The following is a 21,803-nucleotide window of genomic DNA, read 5'->3' on the forward strand; positions in this document are numbered from 1 at the left end:
AAAAGGCAATTTGCAATAATAGGAGCTTCTGATATACTTTACAAAACAAGCTTTGCATCTGTCCGTCTTTATTTAGAACAATTGTTCCTCTGAGGAAATGAGAAATATACAGTGGTGGGCCGAGGCCAGCACTGGCATATCTCCATTCCAGAGGAGCAGTTGCATCAGAGCCAGTTAACACCAGAAAGTTTCTCTGTGAGTAAGGCAGCTCTAGGTAAGAAAGCTGGATGCTGAACCAGAGAGAAAGCATCAAAGGATGACACAGTCTTTTAGGAAACTGAAACAGATTGAAAGATTATGATAAGCTAGTTTCCAAAACTGTGTGAGACTGCAGCACCATGTCACCTGTGCTGCCAGGAGTTCAAAAATAACCAAAGTCATCAACGTAAAAGCAGACATTGTGGTGCTCACTGCAGAGCACATGAGCAGCTCAGTCCTCACTGGGACTGGATTGTAGCTGGAGTCTGTGGGGGTGCAGGGATGGCAGGGGAACAACTTTTCCTTAAGTACCAACCAGGGAAAGTGACTTGCTCCCAGATTTGCTCTCTAACAACATACCAAAACTGCAGATAGGAAAAGCTGAGAATGTGTTCAAACTTACAAGCTTACCACATGAAATGCACTGCAATGCAGACAGTTACTTCTTTCAAAACATCAGAAAAGTCTAAGAGGCAGCAAAAAGCCAAGCAGAGAGTGTATTTGCAGATGAGCATCTCCCCAGCAGAAGAGGCTGCCCAAACCCTGCATGGGTTCTGAGCTCAGGACTGGAGGGAGCATCCAGAGGAAAAATGTGTCATGCGAAATGCAAATCCTCAAACTTCCAAATAAGCAGCTCATGCTTGGGTCCTCTGGCTTCATTTAGACATCTAAAAATTAGATGTCTAAATCCAAGTTAGTGATCTCTATGGTGTGTTGCTGTAACTATGATGGTGTAAGAACATACGTAGAAAAGGGTTTATAATTAACTTTGAAATCTGCTGCTCCTATTTCAGATCTGAAGAAGAGCTCATATGCCCAAAAGCTTGTCTAATTTTTTCCAACTTACAGCAGCTGGTCTAATAAAAGACATTAGCTCTGTTTACAAATCTCATCCTGACTAATGACCCCAGGCTCCTTTTATAGTCAAGGGAGAGAAACAAACACAGCAAAAAAGCGATTTATTCCTGATTGAGATAGGTGTCTCATACAGGCCTTGGACTTACCTGTTTCCTTCCATTAACTATAAAGAGATGCTACAATCACTTGCTCTGACATGACATTAACCTTTTATATATCTAAATTAAGTAGATGAATCCTTCTGCACCCAACCAGATAACTCACATCATGATTGCCTTTTGTATTTGTTATATTTGTAATCTTTTTTTTCCAACCTCCTATCTATCAACCCAAAGTTAGCAGTGCTGAGGACATGTATTGCTGTTTTATCAAGAATTTTGTCAGATATACTGACAAAGTGTACTACAGTTCAAGAGGCAGAATGGCTACATAATTGGATCAATAAAGTATTATAAAAGACAATTAAGATTACCTGGAATAAACTGTATCCATAATACATGTTCTGAGACCAGAAAGGTGGAGAATGACCCTTACCAAGCTAAAGAGAACATTATGTAGTTCAGACTTTTGAGATGGATGGCATCTCCTGAATCTGCACAAAGGCGTGGACCTTCCACAGACAGCAGGTAGGCAGAGCCCCAACTCAAGAAAAAAGTCTTAGTTTTAGTCTTGAGATGGTAGTCATCTCAAAACTGACAGTGTGAGATAGACTAACTCTTCAAGAAGACTCAATTAACGAATTTTAATACTACTCTGAAATAAAGAACAGATAATTTCATTGTCATCGCTATGCTTTATGTTGTTACCTCCTGTTGCTAACAAAGACTAGTTTTTTAAATGCTATGGCATCGGAGCATCTGTTATGTTAAGGTACTAACAAAGAATGAAGATAAACTATTATGATAGCCTTGTAGCACTAAAGGTTTAATTCTGTTCCTCTACTAGGCAGTTATCAGAAGTCATGATCCCCAGCCTAAGGGCTCTGTAATCCACTTTACAGCTAAAGAAGATAAGCATAACAAAACATAGAACAACAAATGAAGTAGGATAAGAAGAACAATAATGAAATGACACAGCTAAAATCTAACCTGATGCACAATTTGAGCAAACTGCATCTTAACTGTAGGCAAAGATTAATCTGGATTCAGAATGAACATGTGTGCAAATTAATTGTGCCACAATCAGTATGAAGGAAGAAAAGGTCAGCACCTTAACATCTGAAATTGATTCTTTCCTCACTGTGCAAGATGTTATTTAGGCTTATGTGCTCAATATAGCCACCATCACCACCGTAGCAACTATCCCTATAGCTTCATTCAGGCACTTCCTTTACAATTTGCATTCTTCCATATATCTGAAATCTTCCCTGTCATGACAAACTGCTACTTTTCACATGCATCTTAAAAAAGTAAAATACTACTAACAGTACAGTTAAAGACTAGGCACAAGAGTATTAAAGACTGTTAATTATTATAAATTGGATTCACTTGCTGACAAATAGCTGAAGTGCCAGGTGAAGAATTCATCCTTTTTGTGGGAATCTATCAGCATAAAGCTACCTTACTAACCCTGGAACACAGAGAGGGCATGTGTCAGAGAGGCTTACCTTTTTCAACTTCTTGTTTTGATGCAATTTATCCCTTAAGCAGAAACTGCAAATCGTATCAAACTGTGTCAAATTATATGAAGTAACTGTACGGTTTAGTTATTCCACTTAGATATGTAATGAACACTCTTGACATGCAAGAATTACAGATAATGAGGCCAGAAATGACCATGTGAGTCACCTACTTTGTCCTCTTGCTCCCCACAGACTTTTGCTCATGCATCATCTCATCAGTTTATGTGTACACAAATACATGTTCACACATTCAAAAGATAGTATGAATACTTAACTGCAATTCGGGAAAGGGCCTCAAGTTGCAATAGGGGAGGCTTAGACTGGATATTAGGATTATCAGCACAAACTGCCCAGGAAAGTGGGTGAGTCACCATCCTTGGAGGTATTGAAAAGATGTATAGACATGGTGCTTAGGGATGTGGTTTAGTGGTGGACGTGGCAGCATTAGATTTATGGTTGAACTCAATAATCTTAAAGGTCTTTTCCAACCTAAACAATTCTATGATTGAAGTTCAAAAGAAAATAATGACATTAGTTCATTTGCTTTGTTTATGAAATAGTTTGCTTTTTCTTAAACTTGCTCATCCACGTACAACCTTCAGGGTACTGTTGCTATTGCTTATTCCTAGTGGAAGAGGAAAAAATAAAATAACTTTTCAAAATTAAAGCTGGAAATATTTAGTGAAGAAATTGAAGTTATTAATGGTATCAGCCTGAAAAATGCAGTCTGTTACCATAATTCTGTTCAGATGTAGGGCATTTATAGTGCTTGTGTCCAAGCAGTAAATAGCTGACATATTAGTGCATCAAGCCAATTCAAATTACTGCAGTGGGTAAGTAACTGGGAGCACTGACATTTCACATAAATTGAGTGGGTTCTCAAGACTCCTGTAAATATAAAAAGCTATTTAGTTCCAGTTTATAGAGTAGCTCACTTTTTCTCTGTTTCATCCTATCACATACCAAATTTTTTTACATCATCATTAATGCTGTCTTTTTTGCTAAAACAGTATTTTTCTTTTAAAGATTAATTTACTTGACTACAGCAATGGGCAGTAAAAGTTCATAGAAATATTGTAAAAAAGTGTTCCAAGAGGTGACAGCTGATTGAAAATGCACAATGGAATTTTGCTAGAAATACCACTTCAGTAAACTTCAGTTTATCATACCCCAGCAATCCCTAGTCAGACCTTTGGAGGGGAAAAAAAAGAAAAAAACAAAACGAAGAGAGAGATTGATGCACTGAAGAAGGACATCTGAGAAATCTAGAAATGTCATCAGCAGGATGTACAGTTTCTATTGGTGCACTATTCTAATGATGGTGCTGATGGTGACTGCTCCTATTTTATTCTCTAGTCCGTCCATCAAATATGTAGGATTTGCCTCCTTTAGGGCTGCCTTACATCCCCCAGAGACATCCTTTCCAAAATCTTGTTGTTCTTACTTACTTCCCAGTGGTAACAATTCTAGTGAATACAGCACAAACAGTGCCTTTTTAGTGACTGCAAGAGATGGTCTCAGGATTTTCAGACAAGTCTGTGGGAAGATCCATGAAGTGGGGCTCCCTGTGGATATGGGAAATCGCCTCATTCTCAGAATAGCTGAAATTGGAAGAGAGCTCTGGAGATCATGGTGGCAATTTTCATGGTGACAACTGGAAAAAGTTCAAAGCAGTCCAGGAGGTCTCCCAAAATCATGACCAGTTGGGTGTTGAGTAATATGCTTGCAGACATTTGTTTCTAGAAGGACTATGAATACAAACATCTTTCTAATTTAATACAATCATCTGACCAACTTTGCAATAGGAAAATATCAGTTTAGGTGCTTTTGTAACTTATACTAAGATCAAATACAAGAAGAAGTATTTTGGTAGGCTTCACATGGAGTTTTGGATTTTTCCCCCTTGCTTATACCAGAGACAATTATTTTCTTATGTACTTGAAAACTATCTTGGCTTCAGTTCTCACTGACTACCTATGAAGGAAGACAAGACATTTTTGCCTTATTTGTCAAGTAATGAGAGCACTAAGTGCTGATTTAAGAGCAAATTTTGAATTTGACTGAAAGGAAACAACTCTGTGTTGGTAATTTCATTAATAAGAGCACTGTGTTCAAGGCCTGACACATTTTGTCTTGCTGTCTAGAGCATGGTGAATGACACAAAATTTCAGAACCTTATTATGTTTATCTTCCAGAACATAAGCCCCAATCATTAACATGCAATTTACAGTGATTAAATGTCTGCGGGCATTGCTATTGAGTTTACAGAACAGATAATTTGTAAATTATAACAAGATAAATTCTGTCTAGGAATGAAAGGATGAACACCCAACAGATGATGTTCAGTTACTGCGTGGGGTATCCTGGGCGAGTTATAGCTGTAGCTCCTATTCACCTTTGCTTTGCAAGCAGTCTTTCCCTGAGGAAACTACAAATATATCGATGCAAGAGGACAAAAAGGGATAAAATTACTCTCTTTACTAGAAATTTGGAAATACTTTAGTAAATTGATTACCATCTGTGTCGAACGTGGATAAGTGGAACTTCTAAAACACATGCTGAATCTAAACAAAAGAAAGCACACAAGGTTGTTTCTGATTCACTTGCTAATATTCTATGATTTTACTTAAGATCTTTGTATTTTTGAAATTGGTGATATTATCCATCTATTCCTTATCCTTTAAAACTCTCCTGACATTATCCATTGAAAGAAAAGGGTAAATAAATACTCACCAAATAAACATACCCATTTTGCAATTAGTTTTAGTAAAAGGATGAACTGAATTACCAGATGTCTATTCCAGAAGAACATAATGCATCACTTTTTTCCCCAGCAGAATTGTAATAATTGCAACTAATTGCCATTAGTGATTAGTGAATCAGCATAAAAGAGAAAGAACATAATAAAAATGCTGTTTTAGGGGAAGAGACTTTTGGCATAGGTGCAGTACTGCAGCACTTAACTTCAAATATTTCAGATTCCTGGAGATTACAGGATGACTAGTGATAAAGGGAATTGCTATTCAGAGCTGAATTAAACTGATCCTCTCATGTCAGAATTTCTAGAAGGAACCTTTTCCCTTTATAAGGCTCTGAAGTGCAATCTTACATGAAAATTTTAAGAAGGCCATTTTAATGCAGATGACCCCAGTGATGACATTACTTTTTCCAATTGCCACCCCGAGAAGATAAGCACATTCTAATGACCATGTTTGGGAATTTTCCTACGGAAGTCTGTCTATTGCTTTGGGCATTTACTGATCCTGCACAGCCTTACTTCATTATTTCCATAACTCTCCAGGTTCAAGCATTATTGCAACCTCTAGCTTTTCTTTCTTTCTCCTTCTCATGTTTAATCGGAGTTCCTTTCAGTGTCTGACTTGCTTTGCTTCAGCTGACAGCCCACATCATTCTCGCTTTTACCTTTAAATTAGCCAGGAGTTTCTTTCTGCTTCTAAGATTAGCTCATTCCGTTATTAGCACATACAGAAGCTCTGAGCAAACCAGTAACAGCCCCTGCTGAGTCCGACTTGTTTATACATCATTAACATCTGTCACATAGCAATTAACAGATGTTTGGGAAGCTTTCCTACAGCAGGGGCTTGTAGGGTATGTGATAACAGAATGCTCTTGTGTTTCAAGCTGAGAAAGTTTTATCCTATTTTTGCTACATGAAAAGATTAACGAAGAGTTCTAGCTTGGATTAGTTTCTCAGAATACCAGAATGTTACATAAAACTAATTTGAAATACTGTCTTTCTTCAAAAGATAAGGTGGTAATTGGAAGAGAAGTGGGATTTGTGAAAAGTCTGAGAATTCCCCTAAAAGACTGGGAAGAACTAAAGTAATGAGGAATCACAGAAAAGCATAAAAACAAATGTGAATTGTGCCTTTTAGCAGTAGCCAAAATGGTTTGGTTAATTTGCAATTTAGAAAAAAATAATGTTGCTAACAGCATGTTTAATAATAAATTACTGACGTGATGTCCCTTCTCTACTAGCAGAAAAGAAAGTTTCATGCAGCAGCTAGAAACCTTCTCCACTCTAAGGGGTAAACTTTGGAGACCAAGTAACAGAAGCAAAGATAAGTCATCCCTTGACCCCGTGACTTCAAACTCTTCACAGAAAAAAGTCTGGCAGAAAGAGAACAAAAAATTAGACAAAAGATCAATAGTCGCTTCCAAAAAATTAAGTTATTCTCTTCTAGAATTGTCTTATTTCCTCAGGAATAAACCTTTCTCCTCCGAATTCAAATAATTTGATGAAACAAACCTCAGAAAGACATTCAGCTTTAATTTTATATTCAGATTTCCAAAAGAATTCTGATCTTATTAAGCACCAGAGGAAACATCATGGTAAGTCAGTCAAAACAGAAATAGAACAGAGATATTCTTTCAGTAAAGATAACGGAGGAGGCAAATCAAAATGCATAAATAGGCTTTACATTAAAATTCCCACTAATATCTGATTTAACTTGCAGCAGTCTTTACTACATTGGGATCCTGTGTCCGCTGCCTCTAATTGTCCTTGCACTGCCTCCTTCAGGCCATACTAGCTTCTCTGACAAAACTAATGGCTCCTCCAGAGGAATCTTGGACTGAAAAAATGAACAACTTTTCCCATTCTTGTTGAAGGTGTACATTAACTGGGGGCATCAAGCATGTGATTGTACAAAACCTTCTAAAGGGATGTTTTTTGCCAGATCTCTCTCTTCCTGTTTAATCACAGTTCCATGATTATATAAAAAATTTCTCAACCTAAGAACACATATGATAATTTACTGTACTCCTATCAGCCTGGCAGACACATGGAGATACAAATGAGGACCAAAGCACCTATGGCACTGGAAGCTGTTTCACGTATAGTGACTGCAAGTGAAGCACAGGCTAAAAGAGTTTGCTCTAGTGAGCATTGCTTTGTAGCATTTTTCTCCTTGAATGAAGCTGCAGTTTGACAATTCAGATATTTCTTGAAGTTCTTGACTTCAATCCTTGTTCCATCTCTTAGGCCATAGTGATCACCAGTGGATTGTGCTGTGAGCCAGGGAATGAAACTGACTTTACAAAAAGAAATCAGATTCAGAAAAGCATGGAATACAGCTACCTACACGAAGTTGTGGAATGGATAGCCTCACCTAGCCAGAGGAGATAGAAATAAACTTGTGTTTGCTTAACCTAACAAAACCAGTGCTGAGTGGTGATTTAATTATCTATAATGCACCATGGGGTTAAGATTCAAAAATAAAAAGAACCCCCTATTTTAGGTAATGTGAAATGTTGGCACAAGGGCAAGTGGGTTCAAATAGATTAATTTTAGGCAGGGTATCAGAATTTTCAAGCAACAGAGGAGATACTGTGCCACCGTTTTCCAATGTGAGCAGTGGTTAGAAATTATTACAAACTGAGCAGTAGAAGTGTGTAACAGGTCTATATTTTAAGTCAGTATTTCCTGCTAAAAATTGAGCTGACTTTTAGAACATATATGATCACACAGCCATGAAATGCTAAAGACAAGTGCTAAGCCATTAAGTATCAACTTAGTAGAGGACACATATCCTTAAAAATACATTACAAGACATTATTAACACAAGACATTACAAACACATTAACTCGGGTGAGCTATGGTAATAAATACAAGTGTTCTTACAACAGTACGACTAAGCAGATACTCTTCTTCCTCCTTACAACAGTACTGGATATAAAATACAGGGACTGTACTCCTGGAATGAACATTTATGTTAGCTGCAGAAAAAAGAGACTGAATTGAAATGTGAATCAGATTTTAAGTAGGCTTTTTACAATTCTCAAAGTTGGTGCAAATGAAAAGCAAATAATAGATGACTTTCTTTTACTGAAAGAGTTCAGTCATTTATTTTGCCCGTTGTACTTTTAAATTGACCATACTGGTTTTAAAGCCCCTCTTACTTTTTCAGCAGCAGACTGCCTTTACCACCATACACACTACAAAAAATGGTACTCTTTTCTGCTAACAGTTGCTCTCTTTTGCCAATTCCAACAAAGCTAGAGAAAGAGATGAAATTTTTTGAAGATTAGGTTTTATATATTTCCCCCAGAAAGTGACAGTGAAACTGAAGTGAGCTCTTACATTCTCTATCACCAAAAAAATCCAGAGAAGAAATAACTGCTATGTCAGGGTTACTGTTCAGTTGTCAGACACAGTAAATAAATACAGTCCCAATGGAAAAGTAGATGCCCATCCACATGAGACAAAATGACTAATTTTAGTATTCTCTATTATTAGAATCTGCTCTGTCAGGCTTGCAACGATTTGGATCCAGTCCACAGTTAAGAACATACATATCTTGCTCTTCCCCAGGAAAAACAAAACAAAGAAACCTTTGCAGAGGAACAAAAAAGACAAAAGTCATCTGCTTTCTAGAACTGGCAGTTTCTCTGGTGGGATATGTGACTTACAAAGTGCTTGCCAATACCAGTGCAGCAGCAAGACTCCACTGTCCCAGTAGTTCTAGAGGTACTGGCATAAAGGACATGCATTCAAGGCCTGAAAAGGTGGCTAGCACCTGAGAAAAAGAGCTGTATCATTCTGAAGACTTCAAACATCAGCTCTTCTGAAAGACAACTGAAATATTTTGAACAAAGGCAAATGGCAGCTGTCTTGTCCATGTTTTATATTCAAATTCTATACAAGGAGCCCATTTTTTAATTTTTATTAAGCCAGGTAGGATTGCAGCTCTCCCAGGATACTCCAGTCAGAAATTTATCAATATATATATATTGATATATGTATAAATACACTGATAACCAAGAACAGCCAATTAGGATGCATTTGGACCTAGACGTGTTGTTGAACTACCTTTCACCTGGTAAGAACCAAGGCAGGATTTGTTGGAAAACACGGTATTGTTTGTTATCTATGGCTTAGGAAAAATCCTTATGCTTTCAGCTGCACAAGGCTTTTCCAGGTCTGAGAGGAAAGATATTTAAACTAAAGATGTAGTCAGTAGAATGTCTAGGTGCTCACAGCTTTACGGATGGTGGTGTCAGGACCAGAGCTCTCTGGTGGACTGGACAATGTAGCAAGATTGGTTTGATTATGGAGAGTTGGCTCTTGGCTGTATTCTCCTGATGCTGGTAAGCTCATGAGAGGGCACTGCCATGTAGGCAGGTGGCTCTAACAAGAGAAACTTGCATGTTTTCCACATGGAAAAAAGTCTTTGAGCTCAGGATTTACTTTTGTTTCATAGTAGACCAGCAAGGCTACTGAGTGCAATCTGCGCTATAAAACCCGCTACAGGTGCAGGGCTGAGGAGTGAAAAAAGTGAGCACAAATTGGGTAGTTTCTCCTTTAGGAAATCAATGCCATTGTTTTCTAAACAGGGAGCAGCAGAACTTCTCAAAGATCTCCCTGGAGACCCCAGCCATTTGCAAGTAAGGACAGCCCTTCTCATCTACCAATGCATGCACAGCTTGCCTGCTACTACTGCTTAGAAGGAAAGTGATTCATCCTCAACAGTTTCACCTTAGATATTTAAAAAAAAAACCCATAATGTAACATTTCTTAGAGATATGTATGCAAAAAAAAAAAAAAGAGCCTATATCAAGTTTACTCAAAAAAGAATAAATCGTATGACTAACAAAATAAAAATTCAGTGTTGGCCTAAGGCAAAGCACAGAACCATCAGCACTGAAAGAGTTACAAACAATAAAAAATGTGAGGCTAGAACACATATTAGATTTTGGCAGGAGCCTGACCTGCACTCCTGGCACCTGATGTTGTCCACTGAGCGCCCGCCAGATCCCCATCAGTTCTAAATATCTGAACATAACCCAAGGAATTTTGAAAACAGGCTGTACTTCTTAGGTACAAACCAATACCTGCCTGTGGTAAGGACATATGTTGCAAGAAATTAAAATACATTTAAGAGTGAAAAAAAAATCAGAGTTTGATTTTCACACTACATCTGTTAAGACTTAATTGTCAGTTAAGCAGGATGTTTCAGAACTGATTAAGTTCCACTGAATTTATTAAAAAAAATAATACTGAAGTAATCTGTCAAAAAGTATTCAGAACCCATGGTGGAAAAAATCCCAGAGATGTTTTCTGTGGTATGCTGACAGTATGTTACAAATGTAGTTGAAATAGCGTGTGATGTTCTACAAAAAGAAAACATCTTTACAAATAGGAAAAATATTCAGAGAACAAGAATGACTGCACGAGTTCTTGAAATTTTATCACATGTATAAAAGAAAGAAAAGTGACTTCTGTGTTAAGTATTTTAAATATCATGGTAGCCTGTCACAAAACTGGAATACTTGACTAAAGCAGAAAATGTTGCAAGACTTCTGAAATTCTAAGGCAGCCACTGTTTATACAAGCAGACTCCCGCTATTAATAACCAGATCTTTCCATTACTTGTACTAGAAATATTCTGTATGCGCACAATATATTTTCATTTGTTTCAAGGAATCTGTTTTCCATTCAGATGCCATTAAATAACCAATAACTTTCACACTTTAAATAACTAAATCCTTCAAGATGTGTGTTGAGACCACTTGCCTCTTGCTCACCACTCTGCAGAAGCCTGACCAGTTTTGTTAATGGTACTATTTTTGTGCTGAGTTTTAAAAATTTGCTTTCATTCAATGAGAAGCTGTGATACATCTTCTCATTAACAACTGTTTTTCAGAAAGCTAAATAGCCAGTAATGTATTTTCAAAACATAACATCATACAAAAGTTTTTACCTAAACAGTAAGCACTGCAGTCAGTCGAGGTAAGAACTCTGATTCTGTGTCTCCAGTTAGTCAGCAATGCCACAAAGGGAAAAATAAGAATTATTCACAACAAAGCCACAAGCTTATTACAACCTTACTGTTGCCTTATGCAGACATAGCCACAAAAATATAAATGTAATGAATACAACGTCAGTATAATTTTAAGGATCAAAAATATGTGTATTTTCCTGTTTGACCTTATAAGGAATGTGTTCCAGGTACTTTCAGCAGTGGTTCAAGGCATGGATATGGAACAGGAGTAAAAAAGGACACCTCTCCCTGTGCAATGATATGCTAAAACCTGCTTCTTCTTAAGTGATGGCTGTAAGCCAGTTCTTGCCTAACACATCTGCTCTAATTGCAGCACCTCGTGCATCTATTTTTCGGACTCTCAACAAGTTTTTCTGAAAAATGAAAGCAAACAAGTGAGTCAGTGCAGTGGCCAAAGGTTAATGCACCAAAAAAGCAGCCTGGCCAACACACCAGATTTGATTGCTGCAGGGAGGAAGACCCCATTTCCCCTCAAGAATCCCATCTCTGATTCTGTTACGTAGTACCTTGTGATGCAACCGCTACAAAAATGTATTAGTCTTTGTTTTAATTTCACAACAAAGCTTATGCCCAGACAAACATACACATTATCAAGATCACAGTAACTTCTTAAGTATTTCTGCTGTTTCTAGATAAAGAACTATTTTCCTTCAAATAAATTTTTAGATACACCAATCCCATGAAAATCGTTGGTGTTGCATTAGAGTCCATGTAAGTTGTCAGTGTTAACGCACTACTGCCAAAGAGAAAAGGAAAAAAACAAACAACCCTTACTTATGTTATTTACCAACAATTGGCTGAGGTACAACATTTTATCCAAAATGATCTAGTATTTTACCTAGAACATGAACTTTAATGTTGTAGTTGAACACCTAAGGGAAAGTAAAAGACAATATGTATACAATATATTACTTTGAAGACTTTCTCAGGGTTGTGGCAGGACTTCCTAACACTGTTCTGGTGATGGAGGATAGCTGAAGATGAAAATTTTACAGTATTGGCTAGTTACAGAAGCAGAAATTTTCAGCAATCTCCTTATCTTTGCTTATGTGGCAAATCTTTCAACAGGAACATTACTTTCCTCCACCTACAACCTCACGTTAAGAAATGAGTAAACAACAATGACTAAAAAGCTTTGGCTAGGAATGGCTGATTTTGTTTCATTTTTCTAGAACACAGAAGAGATTTATATCATGACCTTGAATCACCACCTTGCTTCTTTGCCTTTGCTTTACCTTCCATCTAGCACTGGGCAAGGGTCACCTCTGTCCTGCATACCACAGGCTGTGGAGATCTTTACTGTGTCTGAAGGATTTGAGCAACACCATCACATCAGTTTTAAAAAATACTAAATAAAGAGAAAATTATCTCTTTGTTAGCACATTAGAAATTCAGAAGAATTCAGCTCACTGCATTCAGTTCCCAGGTATTCCAATGGCTCTCCATATAGCATTGTAATCCTCACTTCCAGTATGGAGTTTCACCAGTTACGCAAGCTTAAATCTTAGTTTTTGACTCTGAATTCTCATAGAATCATAGAATAGTTAGGATTGGAAAGGACCTCAAGATCATCTAGTTCCAACCCCCCTGCCATGGGCAGGGACACCTCACACTAAACCATATCACCCAAGGCTTCATCTAACCTGGTCTTGAACACTGCCAGGGATGGAGCATTCACTACCTCCCTGGGCAAACCATTCCAGTACCTCACCACCCTAACAGTAAAGAATTTCTTCCTTACATCCAGTCTAAACCTCTGCTGTTTAAGTTTCAACCCATTACCCCTTGTCCTATCACTACAGTCCCTAATGAATAGTCCCTCCCCAGCATCCCTGTAGGCCCCCTTCAGATACTGGAAGGCTGCTAAGAGGTCTCCACGCAGCCTTCTCTTCTCCAGGATGAACAGCCCCAACTTTCTCAGCCTGTCTTCCTATGGGAGGTGCTCCAGTCCCCTGATCATCCTCGTGGCCCTCCTCTGCACGTGTTCCAACAGTTCCATGTCCTTTTTATGTTGAGGACACCAGAACTGCACACAATATTCCAAGTGAGGTCTCACGAGAGCAGAGTAGAGGGGCAGGATCACCTCCTTTGACCTGCTGGTCATGCTCCTCTTGATGCAGCCCAGGATACGGTTGGCTTTCTGGGCTGTGAGTGCACACTGCTGGCTCATGTTCATTTTCTCATTGACTAACACACCCAAGTCCTTCTCCACAGGACTACCATGAATTTCCTTTTTGCCCAACCTGTATCTGTGCCTGGGATTGCTCTGACCCAGGTGTAGCACCTTGCACTTGGCATGGTTAAACTTCATCAGGTTGGCATCAGCCCACCTCACAAGCATGTCAAGGTCCCACTGGATGGCATTCCTTCCCTCTAGCGTATCAACAGAACCACACAGCTTGGTGTCATCGGCAAACATGTCAGTGACAAAGATGTTAAACAAGACCGGTCCCAACACCGATCTCGGAGGGACACCACTCATTACTGGTCTCCAGCCGGATATTGAACCGTTGACCACATCTCTTTGAGTGTGACCATCCAGCCAGTTCTTTATCCACCGAGTGGTCCACCTATCAAATTGATGACACTCCAATTTGAGACAAAGATGTCATGTGGGACAGTGTTGAATGCTTTGCACAAGTCCAGGTAGATGACGTCAACTGCTCCACCCCGTCCATCAGTTCCGTAGCCCCATAACAGAAGGCCACCAAATTGTTCAGGCAGGATTTCCCCCCAGCCATGCTGGCTGTCACCAAGCACATTTCTCTTTTTCATGTGCCCTAGCATGCCTTCCAAGAGAATCTGCTCCCAGATTTTGCCAGGTACAGAGGTGAGACTGACTGGTCTGTAATTCCCTGGGTCATCCATTTTCCCCTTTTTGAAAATGGGGTTTATGTTTCCCTTTTTCCAGTCATCAGGAACTTCACCTGACTGCCATGATTTTTCAAATATGATGGCCAGTGGCTTTGCAACTTCATTTGCCAGCTCCTTCAGGACCCGCGGATGGATTTCATCAGGTCCCATGGACTTGTGTACATTCAGGTTCTTAAGATGGTCTCAAACCAGATCCTCTCCTACAGTGGGCCCAAGGTCTAAGTTTTCACAGTCCCTGCCTCCGCCTTCCAAGACTTGGGTGCTATGGTCAGAGCCTTTGCCAGCGAAGACCGTGGCAAAGAAGCCATTCAGAACCTCAGCCTTCTCCAAGTCCTGTGTAGCCAGTTCTCCCGAAAGTTTCCGGAGGGAGCCTACATTGTCCTTAGTCTGTTTTTTAGCCGCTACATACCTATAAAATCCCTTCCTATTATCTTTAACATCCCTTGCCAAGTTTAGCTCCAATTGGGCCTTAGCTTTCCTAACTTGGTCCCTAGCTACCCTGACAACATCCCTGTATTCATCCCAGGTCACCTGTCCTTGCTTCTACCTTTTATAAACCTCTTTTTTCCTGTGAATTTTTTTCAGCAGCTCCTTATCCATCCAAGGAGGTCTCGTGCCCCTCCTGCTGCACTTCCTTCTAGTCGGGATGCAACACTCCTGAGCTTGTAGCAGGTGATCCTTTAATGTTAACCAAGAGTCTTGGGCCCCCTTACCCTCTAGGGCTATATCCCTTGGAACCTTGCTAAGCAGGTTCCTGAAGAGCCAAAGGTCTGCTCTCATGAAGTCCAGGGCAGTGAGCTTACTGCACGCTCTTCTCACTGTCCTGAGGACCTCGAATTCGACCATCTCGTGATCACTGCATCCAAGACTTCCCTGGAGAGTCACATTTCCAACGAGCTGTTGGTGAGCACGAGGTCAAGCATGGCACCTCTCCTCGTTGGCTCCTTTATTGCTTGCAGAAGGAAGTTGTCTTCCACACAATCGAGAAACCTCCTGGATTGCTTGTGCTGGGCCGTACCGTCATGCATGACTAGCATCAGTCATGCATGACTAGTATCAGTCTGATTAGTTATTGTATACGAAATTCTGGTCAAAATGAAGGCACTGAATTTTAGGTGTCTGAACTCCCACTAGAGGCAAAAACTCAAGATCCAGAAACAGAAAGACTGAACAGACTCAGCTTGTTCTGAAATGCCCATTTACTGGCTGGATCCTCTTGGCTCTCCAAACCCCACAGACTGCAGCAGCACTTATCTTTACTAAGGATAATGGAGAACTCAATCTTCTACCCATTGCAGCCTTGCACTCTATCCTTTCCACAGATTCATTCAGTCATGATAACGCTGATACTATGACATGAAGCCAGACATCATATCAAGCCTGCAAACATACCACAAACTTGTGCCAACCATGTTTTCACAGAAAACTTAACCAACTCGAGCAGTTTCTTCCCAGCAAACTTACAATACACTAACTCTCACTAACAGATAGGACTCTACTGTGAAAATACTGCCTCTGGCAGCTTAGTGCTACGGAACACAGGAAAATCTGGTTTACTGCAGATAAAGGAGTGACTTGGGACATGAAGGTGTCATGATGCATTAAATCTGTACTGAGGATACACAGAAGGATCATGATCTTTATTTACCAAGTATCAACTGTTATCAGACAAGCTAATCTGAACATTTGTCTTCTACTTGAAACAGGAAGGTAGTAGAATAATAGTTTCCAGTAGAATGAACATAAACATACTCCAGATTTAATGTACCGCAAAATCTTCATTTTTCTGAAGGATTCCTGTAGTCCTTTTCAAAATTTAATATAGGTTTTCTTATATGTTCTACAACAACAACACACCAGCAGTACTTCCATGGAGAAGCTCTAACACAGTATTGGTTACATAATCTGGAATATGAGCCTAAGCATGCACAACTGTTTAAAACTTAAGTTTTTAAATGAGGCTGCAAGTGTCTTCTAAAAATACTCCTGCATTGAAATGAAAGTTCAGTGTAAGTCAACTGAGCTTTACCCTTGCACCTATAACCACAGAATCATAGCATGGTTTGGGTTAGAAGGAACCTTAAAGATCATCTCGTTCCAGCCCTTCTGCCAGGGGTAGAACGCTAGAACTTCCAATGCAACACAGCAAGTTTGTATTATTCTTATTAGATATTACTAGAAATTGAGAAGTTTTTACATCATGATAAGAACAGTAACAGAAAACAGTTTTCCACTAAACTGTTATTGCATCAGACAAGATGATTTACATGAACATCTTACAGACTGTTTCAGGTGTTTTGTACAGGCACAAATCCTGTGCTACGCTACCAAATCTCATTTACTGTTTGCCACTGTTTATAAAGAGGCGGCTACTTCCTTCCATGAAATAACTAATGGTAACATAACTAGGCAAATACTTACAAAGTAATCAAATGTGAAACACTGCATCTAAAAGCAAGCACTTTTTTTTTTCATGGTGCTTTTATGCCTTTATAGAGCCCTTCGCTTTGTCAATATGCAGAACAAAGTAAGTCTGTCAGGAAACCCTGCATTTGTTATCAGTTCATTCTCCTTAGATGGCAGCACTGTAAATATTATTCTTCATTATCACCCTGACAGTAAATAACTTTGCAGGTGTGATTTAATCAAGAGGAATGCCAAGATTTCACAATTTTTGGCCTACCTTAAATAAAAGGAGTAATAGAGAGACCCATGCACCAGGAAACAAATGAGCGAAACTAGTGAACTAAAGTCTATCAAGCAGGGTTCATGATCACTTGGGCTGGATGGCAGTTGATGTATTTGCATTACAGTTCAACTGTTTTCTTATCTGGGAAGTGTTCTATAATAAATCATAATTTATTACATGTTTGCAACCTTGTCAAAGGGCACGCCTAAGATTTTTGCTTCTGTAATAAATTCCAACCAAGTGTGTACAGGAATTCACTTGACAATCTGGACATAGCTAAAATATTTTGGTATTTTCTAACGTCAGCATTTTTGATCGAGCACCAACAACTTATCTGGTTTACACAACACTGCATTTACTTTCTTCAAAATTTAATTATGCTTAAGAACTAACAGGAGATTTCAAAGTAATTCTCCAATGACAAGCAACAGTAAGCAAAACAACCCCAAGGGGGCTGGATGAATGCCTCTATTTCCAACCTGTAACTTCTACTCAACCCCCCTTTTCACTTGCCTTTTTCCCCTTTGGGAGTGTTTATCTGTGAACAGGAACAAAAGAGCAGAATGCTGTGATCAACCTCAACAATATTTCTTGGTGTATACAGCTAAATTTCTCCTGAGGATGATCATATGTCCCTGCCTATTATCTGTAAAAAAAGACAGCAGAAGCAAAACCTCAGAACAGCCCTGAGCCTTCCATCTTATTATATACAACAACCACTGGCAAACTCCAAGCAAATAGTTATGAAGATGAATGATTATTGCCAAGGTGCTTAACATTTTTCCAAGAGTTTAGCATATTTTTTTAGTAGTGATTAATAAAAAATAGGTAGCAAATAACCAAATTATTGCAGATTTAACTTCAGCATTACAACATTCACCATTTGTATGCAGTAATCACATGTTAAAATTGCATCTCAGTATGCCAGCAAGCAAACGGCTTTCTAGCATTAATGTTAGTGTGCCTGTTTTCATTTCTAAAACCACTGTTCAGGGTGAAAGGGAATTAATTTTACCATATAAGCAGAAAGTTTCCCAAAATAATTGATGTTTTGCTATGAAATTCACCACCTTCATCTACTCTAAATATACCCAGACAGACACTTGAGATAAGGTCTGTTCATTTTCCTTGTATGAAACTCTTCTAAACAAAATGTTCAAACTACTAACTTTAAAATACCTAAACCATCTTATTTTTCTGCTAACAAAAGCTTTGAGTGTTTGCAGTTACAAGAAAGCCTAAAATCCCTAGAAATGTGATTTGAAGAGAATTGTTTACTCTTGGGTTTATGCTACTGCCTAAAGAATCCATATCAATGATGGTTAAGCAAATGTTTGTGAGCATTAGATTAACATTTTTCTATGAACTGTCTATGGCACTATTGTTGTAAGCCTGATCTCAATTTGAAATTCTAAATATGCATTAGTGCAAAGATTTTTTTTTGTTAATGTGTTATTTTGTCATTTTTTCCTATGTAATGCTGTTTTCTGCTCATATTAGCAAAGTAACTGAAATTAACTTGGCTGCATTACAAATAAACCTTACCCACATACTACTTAATTAAAAATCTGCATGTGCACTATTATTCCTGGAGTAACCAATTAATATGTATGACCTGCTAAGACTGAAAAACACTTATTTCTCTAACCTTGCTTTCACAGACAACTGTCTGAAACCCACACCTTCAAAACTGAAAATTTCAGTATTCACTGTCTTTCACTGTTTCATACTGGAAAACCTAAAAGAAAATCTCTTCTATGTTTTTAATTTACTGACATAAGTTTTGAAGGAGAAATAATTCTTTTTGTTAGCCACATATTAAAAAAAAAGTTATTTTGAAAGTCTCCATGACTGTCAAGGTCATAAAGTCCTATTGATTTACATTCAGCTTTGTATAATATTAAAAGTTGTGTGTCAGCAGCGAAGCCATGTATCCTTATCACCTACAGATTTTTGGCAGACACAAAAAAAAACTCTTTTATTTTCTTGTTTCCTGTTCTTTGACCCCTTGTAGCTCAGTGAACTCTGTTCTGCCCCAGGTTTCCCAGAGGTTTGAATCAAAGTGCATTCAGTCTCCTTCCTTCTCCCTGTCTCACTAGCCTTTCCACAGTACCTTGAATTCTTTTCTGTATTTCTGGTTCAGCACTCCCATATCACTTGGAGATTTGCTGCTAGCTGGGCAGAACATCCCAGACTATGAATGGCTTTTGCTAGACAATGTGCTGCCCTGGTCAGTATGTGCAGACTGCAGCATGTAATTGCTGCGGAATGGACTCAGTCAGAGATCAATATGATCAGACAAAAAGCCACTTATTGCAAAGCATTAACTCCTTATTAACACACCTACAGCAATTTGGCATACCATGATTGCATACTTGTCTTGAAGACCCTTAGTGACTAACATATAATTGGTTAAGCACAGGTGTGAGAACTTGACCTTGAACGCTTGCCAACAGTCCACAGTTCTCATAAGTCAGTGAATTACAGCTTCTTCTTATCTTGCTTGCTTAAGCTTCCTTGGGCCTCCCACGGCCTTGCTGTATCCCTCAGAGTTATTCAGAGCTCATGTACCAAATATCCATTCTCCTGTGAGAACACTGTCTCCACATGTAATGATTAAAGTTGGGATTTACCCCTCTTTCCCACAGCAGAGGTACTAAGAGAGTATTCATCCCCTGAACGACAACCCTCTTGGAAATCTGGAAAATTTAACTTTTGTAAAGCAAAATATTCTTTGGAAACCTATAAAAGCCATTTATTTTTAAGGAAAAGAGGACAATCACCTAGGGCACTTTTTATTTGTGTGCTGGTCTTATCTTTTCATAGAGCATGCTTTTAGAAGTATTTTTTTAAGAACATGCATACAAGTTTGATTTGTTCTTAATTAGGTTTTGCATAAACCAAAGGAAATTTGAAACCACAAACCTAGAGCTGAGCTCAATGCTTCATTATACTCATTCAAGTCACTGCCATCATTGCTTCTTCTAATAAATAAAGTCAGAGTATTTATTGGTGAAGTGGATAGACAGTTAATGGGGCCAGGAATGGTATGAACACTATTATTTTACACTCCTACTATATTCTGTGGCATGAAAGTAATTGAGGAACTACATACTGATCAGACACGCAAATTATGCAGAGATGTAATTTCATTCATCAAGTCACCAGACTTCTAAATCATCAGTATAAATTCACTGGTGTAAAGGGTGGTGATGCCTGTAAGAATCCACACGCGCAACATTCATAAACTGGCTTCTGTTGATTTATGTCAAATAAAGGATCTTATCCCAGTGACTGGCAAATTACATCTTGAAGGGGACTTGCAAGTTTCTTTACCTTCACAAACAGAATGATGGGAAAACAACTTACGTTCAACTTGATCAAACATTACTGATAACAAGAAATCTCTTGGTGTCATGTAATACTCTCCTTCGTATTCCAGTGATGCAAAACGCATGAAGCGATGCTTTCGAAGAGACAGTCTTTCATCCATTTCAGCATTAATGGCATCTTCCTTCTGAAACAGAAAAAAACATCCATGCAGAAAGATGGCTGCATTTGTAGACCAACTCTGTAATTAGAAAGAAACCTATACTTGATCTTGATTAACTTCAGTATTTTGTGGGTATCCACAAGAAGAGACTACCAAGAATTCAAGCTTTTATGGAACAACTAAATGAATGACATTTAAAGTACTTTTTGGTTTCACTGAGAGTATGCCTTAACAACACAGCTGAGCTAAATTAATGGCTTGCTGTCACCAAAGGCTGCCCTTAGCTCTTATTCCCCTGCTCTTGGCCATATGGTCCTGTACCCTCTCCTTTGCCAGCTCTGCTACTTGTTGGAGTCTAGCTAAATTCAATTAAAGCCAAATTCAGTTTGTTAACACAACAAAAAATTAAACCAACCAAACAGCAAACAGTATTTTGCCAATTAGTGACTGTTTCAGGAAAGGCTGAAAATGTGGTCTGCATGATAACTCCTGAAGTCAGTTATCAAGATGTGGAGCAACTCCTAAGATAGGAGAATGATGATGCTCTAGTTTAACTATGGGCCTATCTTCCAGAGAAGTTAGAAAAAACAGGAAAAGCAATGAAAACACCAACAAGTCAGAGCTTTCATCACCAAACCCAAAGAGTCGATTTGTCAAGCAAACAAGAGCCTTCCACTTCCACCCCCCCTTTAAATAGTGAGATTCATGATCAAAATTATACAAGTTGACAAAACTCTGATGAGTAGTAACATTTAGTGGCAGCAAGAAAGAACACAGACATGGTGAAATATTTTCTTAGGATTTCAGAGACAGTAAGTGAAAACAGGAAACCAAGACACTTATAAATTCAGAACACCCTGTGCATATTTGAACATGGAACAATTTTACCACCAGCATCATCACTCAATTTTAGGACTGTTCAAAGATGGGAGAAAGCGAAGAAAAAGCAAGAAAGTCATAGAATCATAGAATCATAGAATAGTTAGGATTGGAAAGGACCTCAAGATCATCTAGTTCCAACCCCCCTGCCATGGGCAGGGACACCTCACACTAAACCATATCACCCAAGGCTTCATCTAACCTGGTCTTGAACACTGCCAGGGATGGAGCATTCACTACCTCCCTGGGCAAACCATTCCAGTACCTCACCACCCTAACAGTAAAGAATTTCTTCCTTACATCCAGTCTAAACCTCTGCTGTTTAAGTTTCAACCCATTACCCCTTGTCCTATCACTACAGTCCCTAATGAATAGTCCCTCCCCAGC

At 38.7% G+C, this 21,803-nt stretch overlaps 1 protein-coding gene across 1 annotated transcript in view; it reads right to left on the bottom strand.

The window, feature by feature from the left end:
* The window catches only part of MICU2 (mitochondrial calcium uptake 2), a 150,977-nt gene that overhangs the window by 46,736 nt on the left and 82,438 nt on the right, over nucleotides 1–21,803 (bottom strand). The window contains exon 2 of the mRNA XM_031049589.2: nucleotides 20,414–20,561. Coding sequence (XP_030905449.1) covers nucleotides 20,414–20,561 — 148 coding nt within the window. The remainder of the gene's footprint in view (nucleotides 1–20,413; nucleotides 20,562–21,803) is intronic.

The sequence above is a fragment of the Melopsittacus undulatus genome, chromosome 2 (assembly GCF_012275295.1).
Source record: "Melopsittacus undulatus isolate bMelUnd1 chromosome 2, bMelUnd1.mat.Z, whole genome shotgun sequence".
Taxonomy (NCBI): Eukaryota; Metazoa; Chordata; class Aves; order Psittaciformes; family Psittaculidae; genus Melopsittacus; species Melopsittacus undulatus.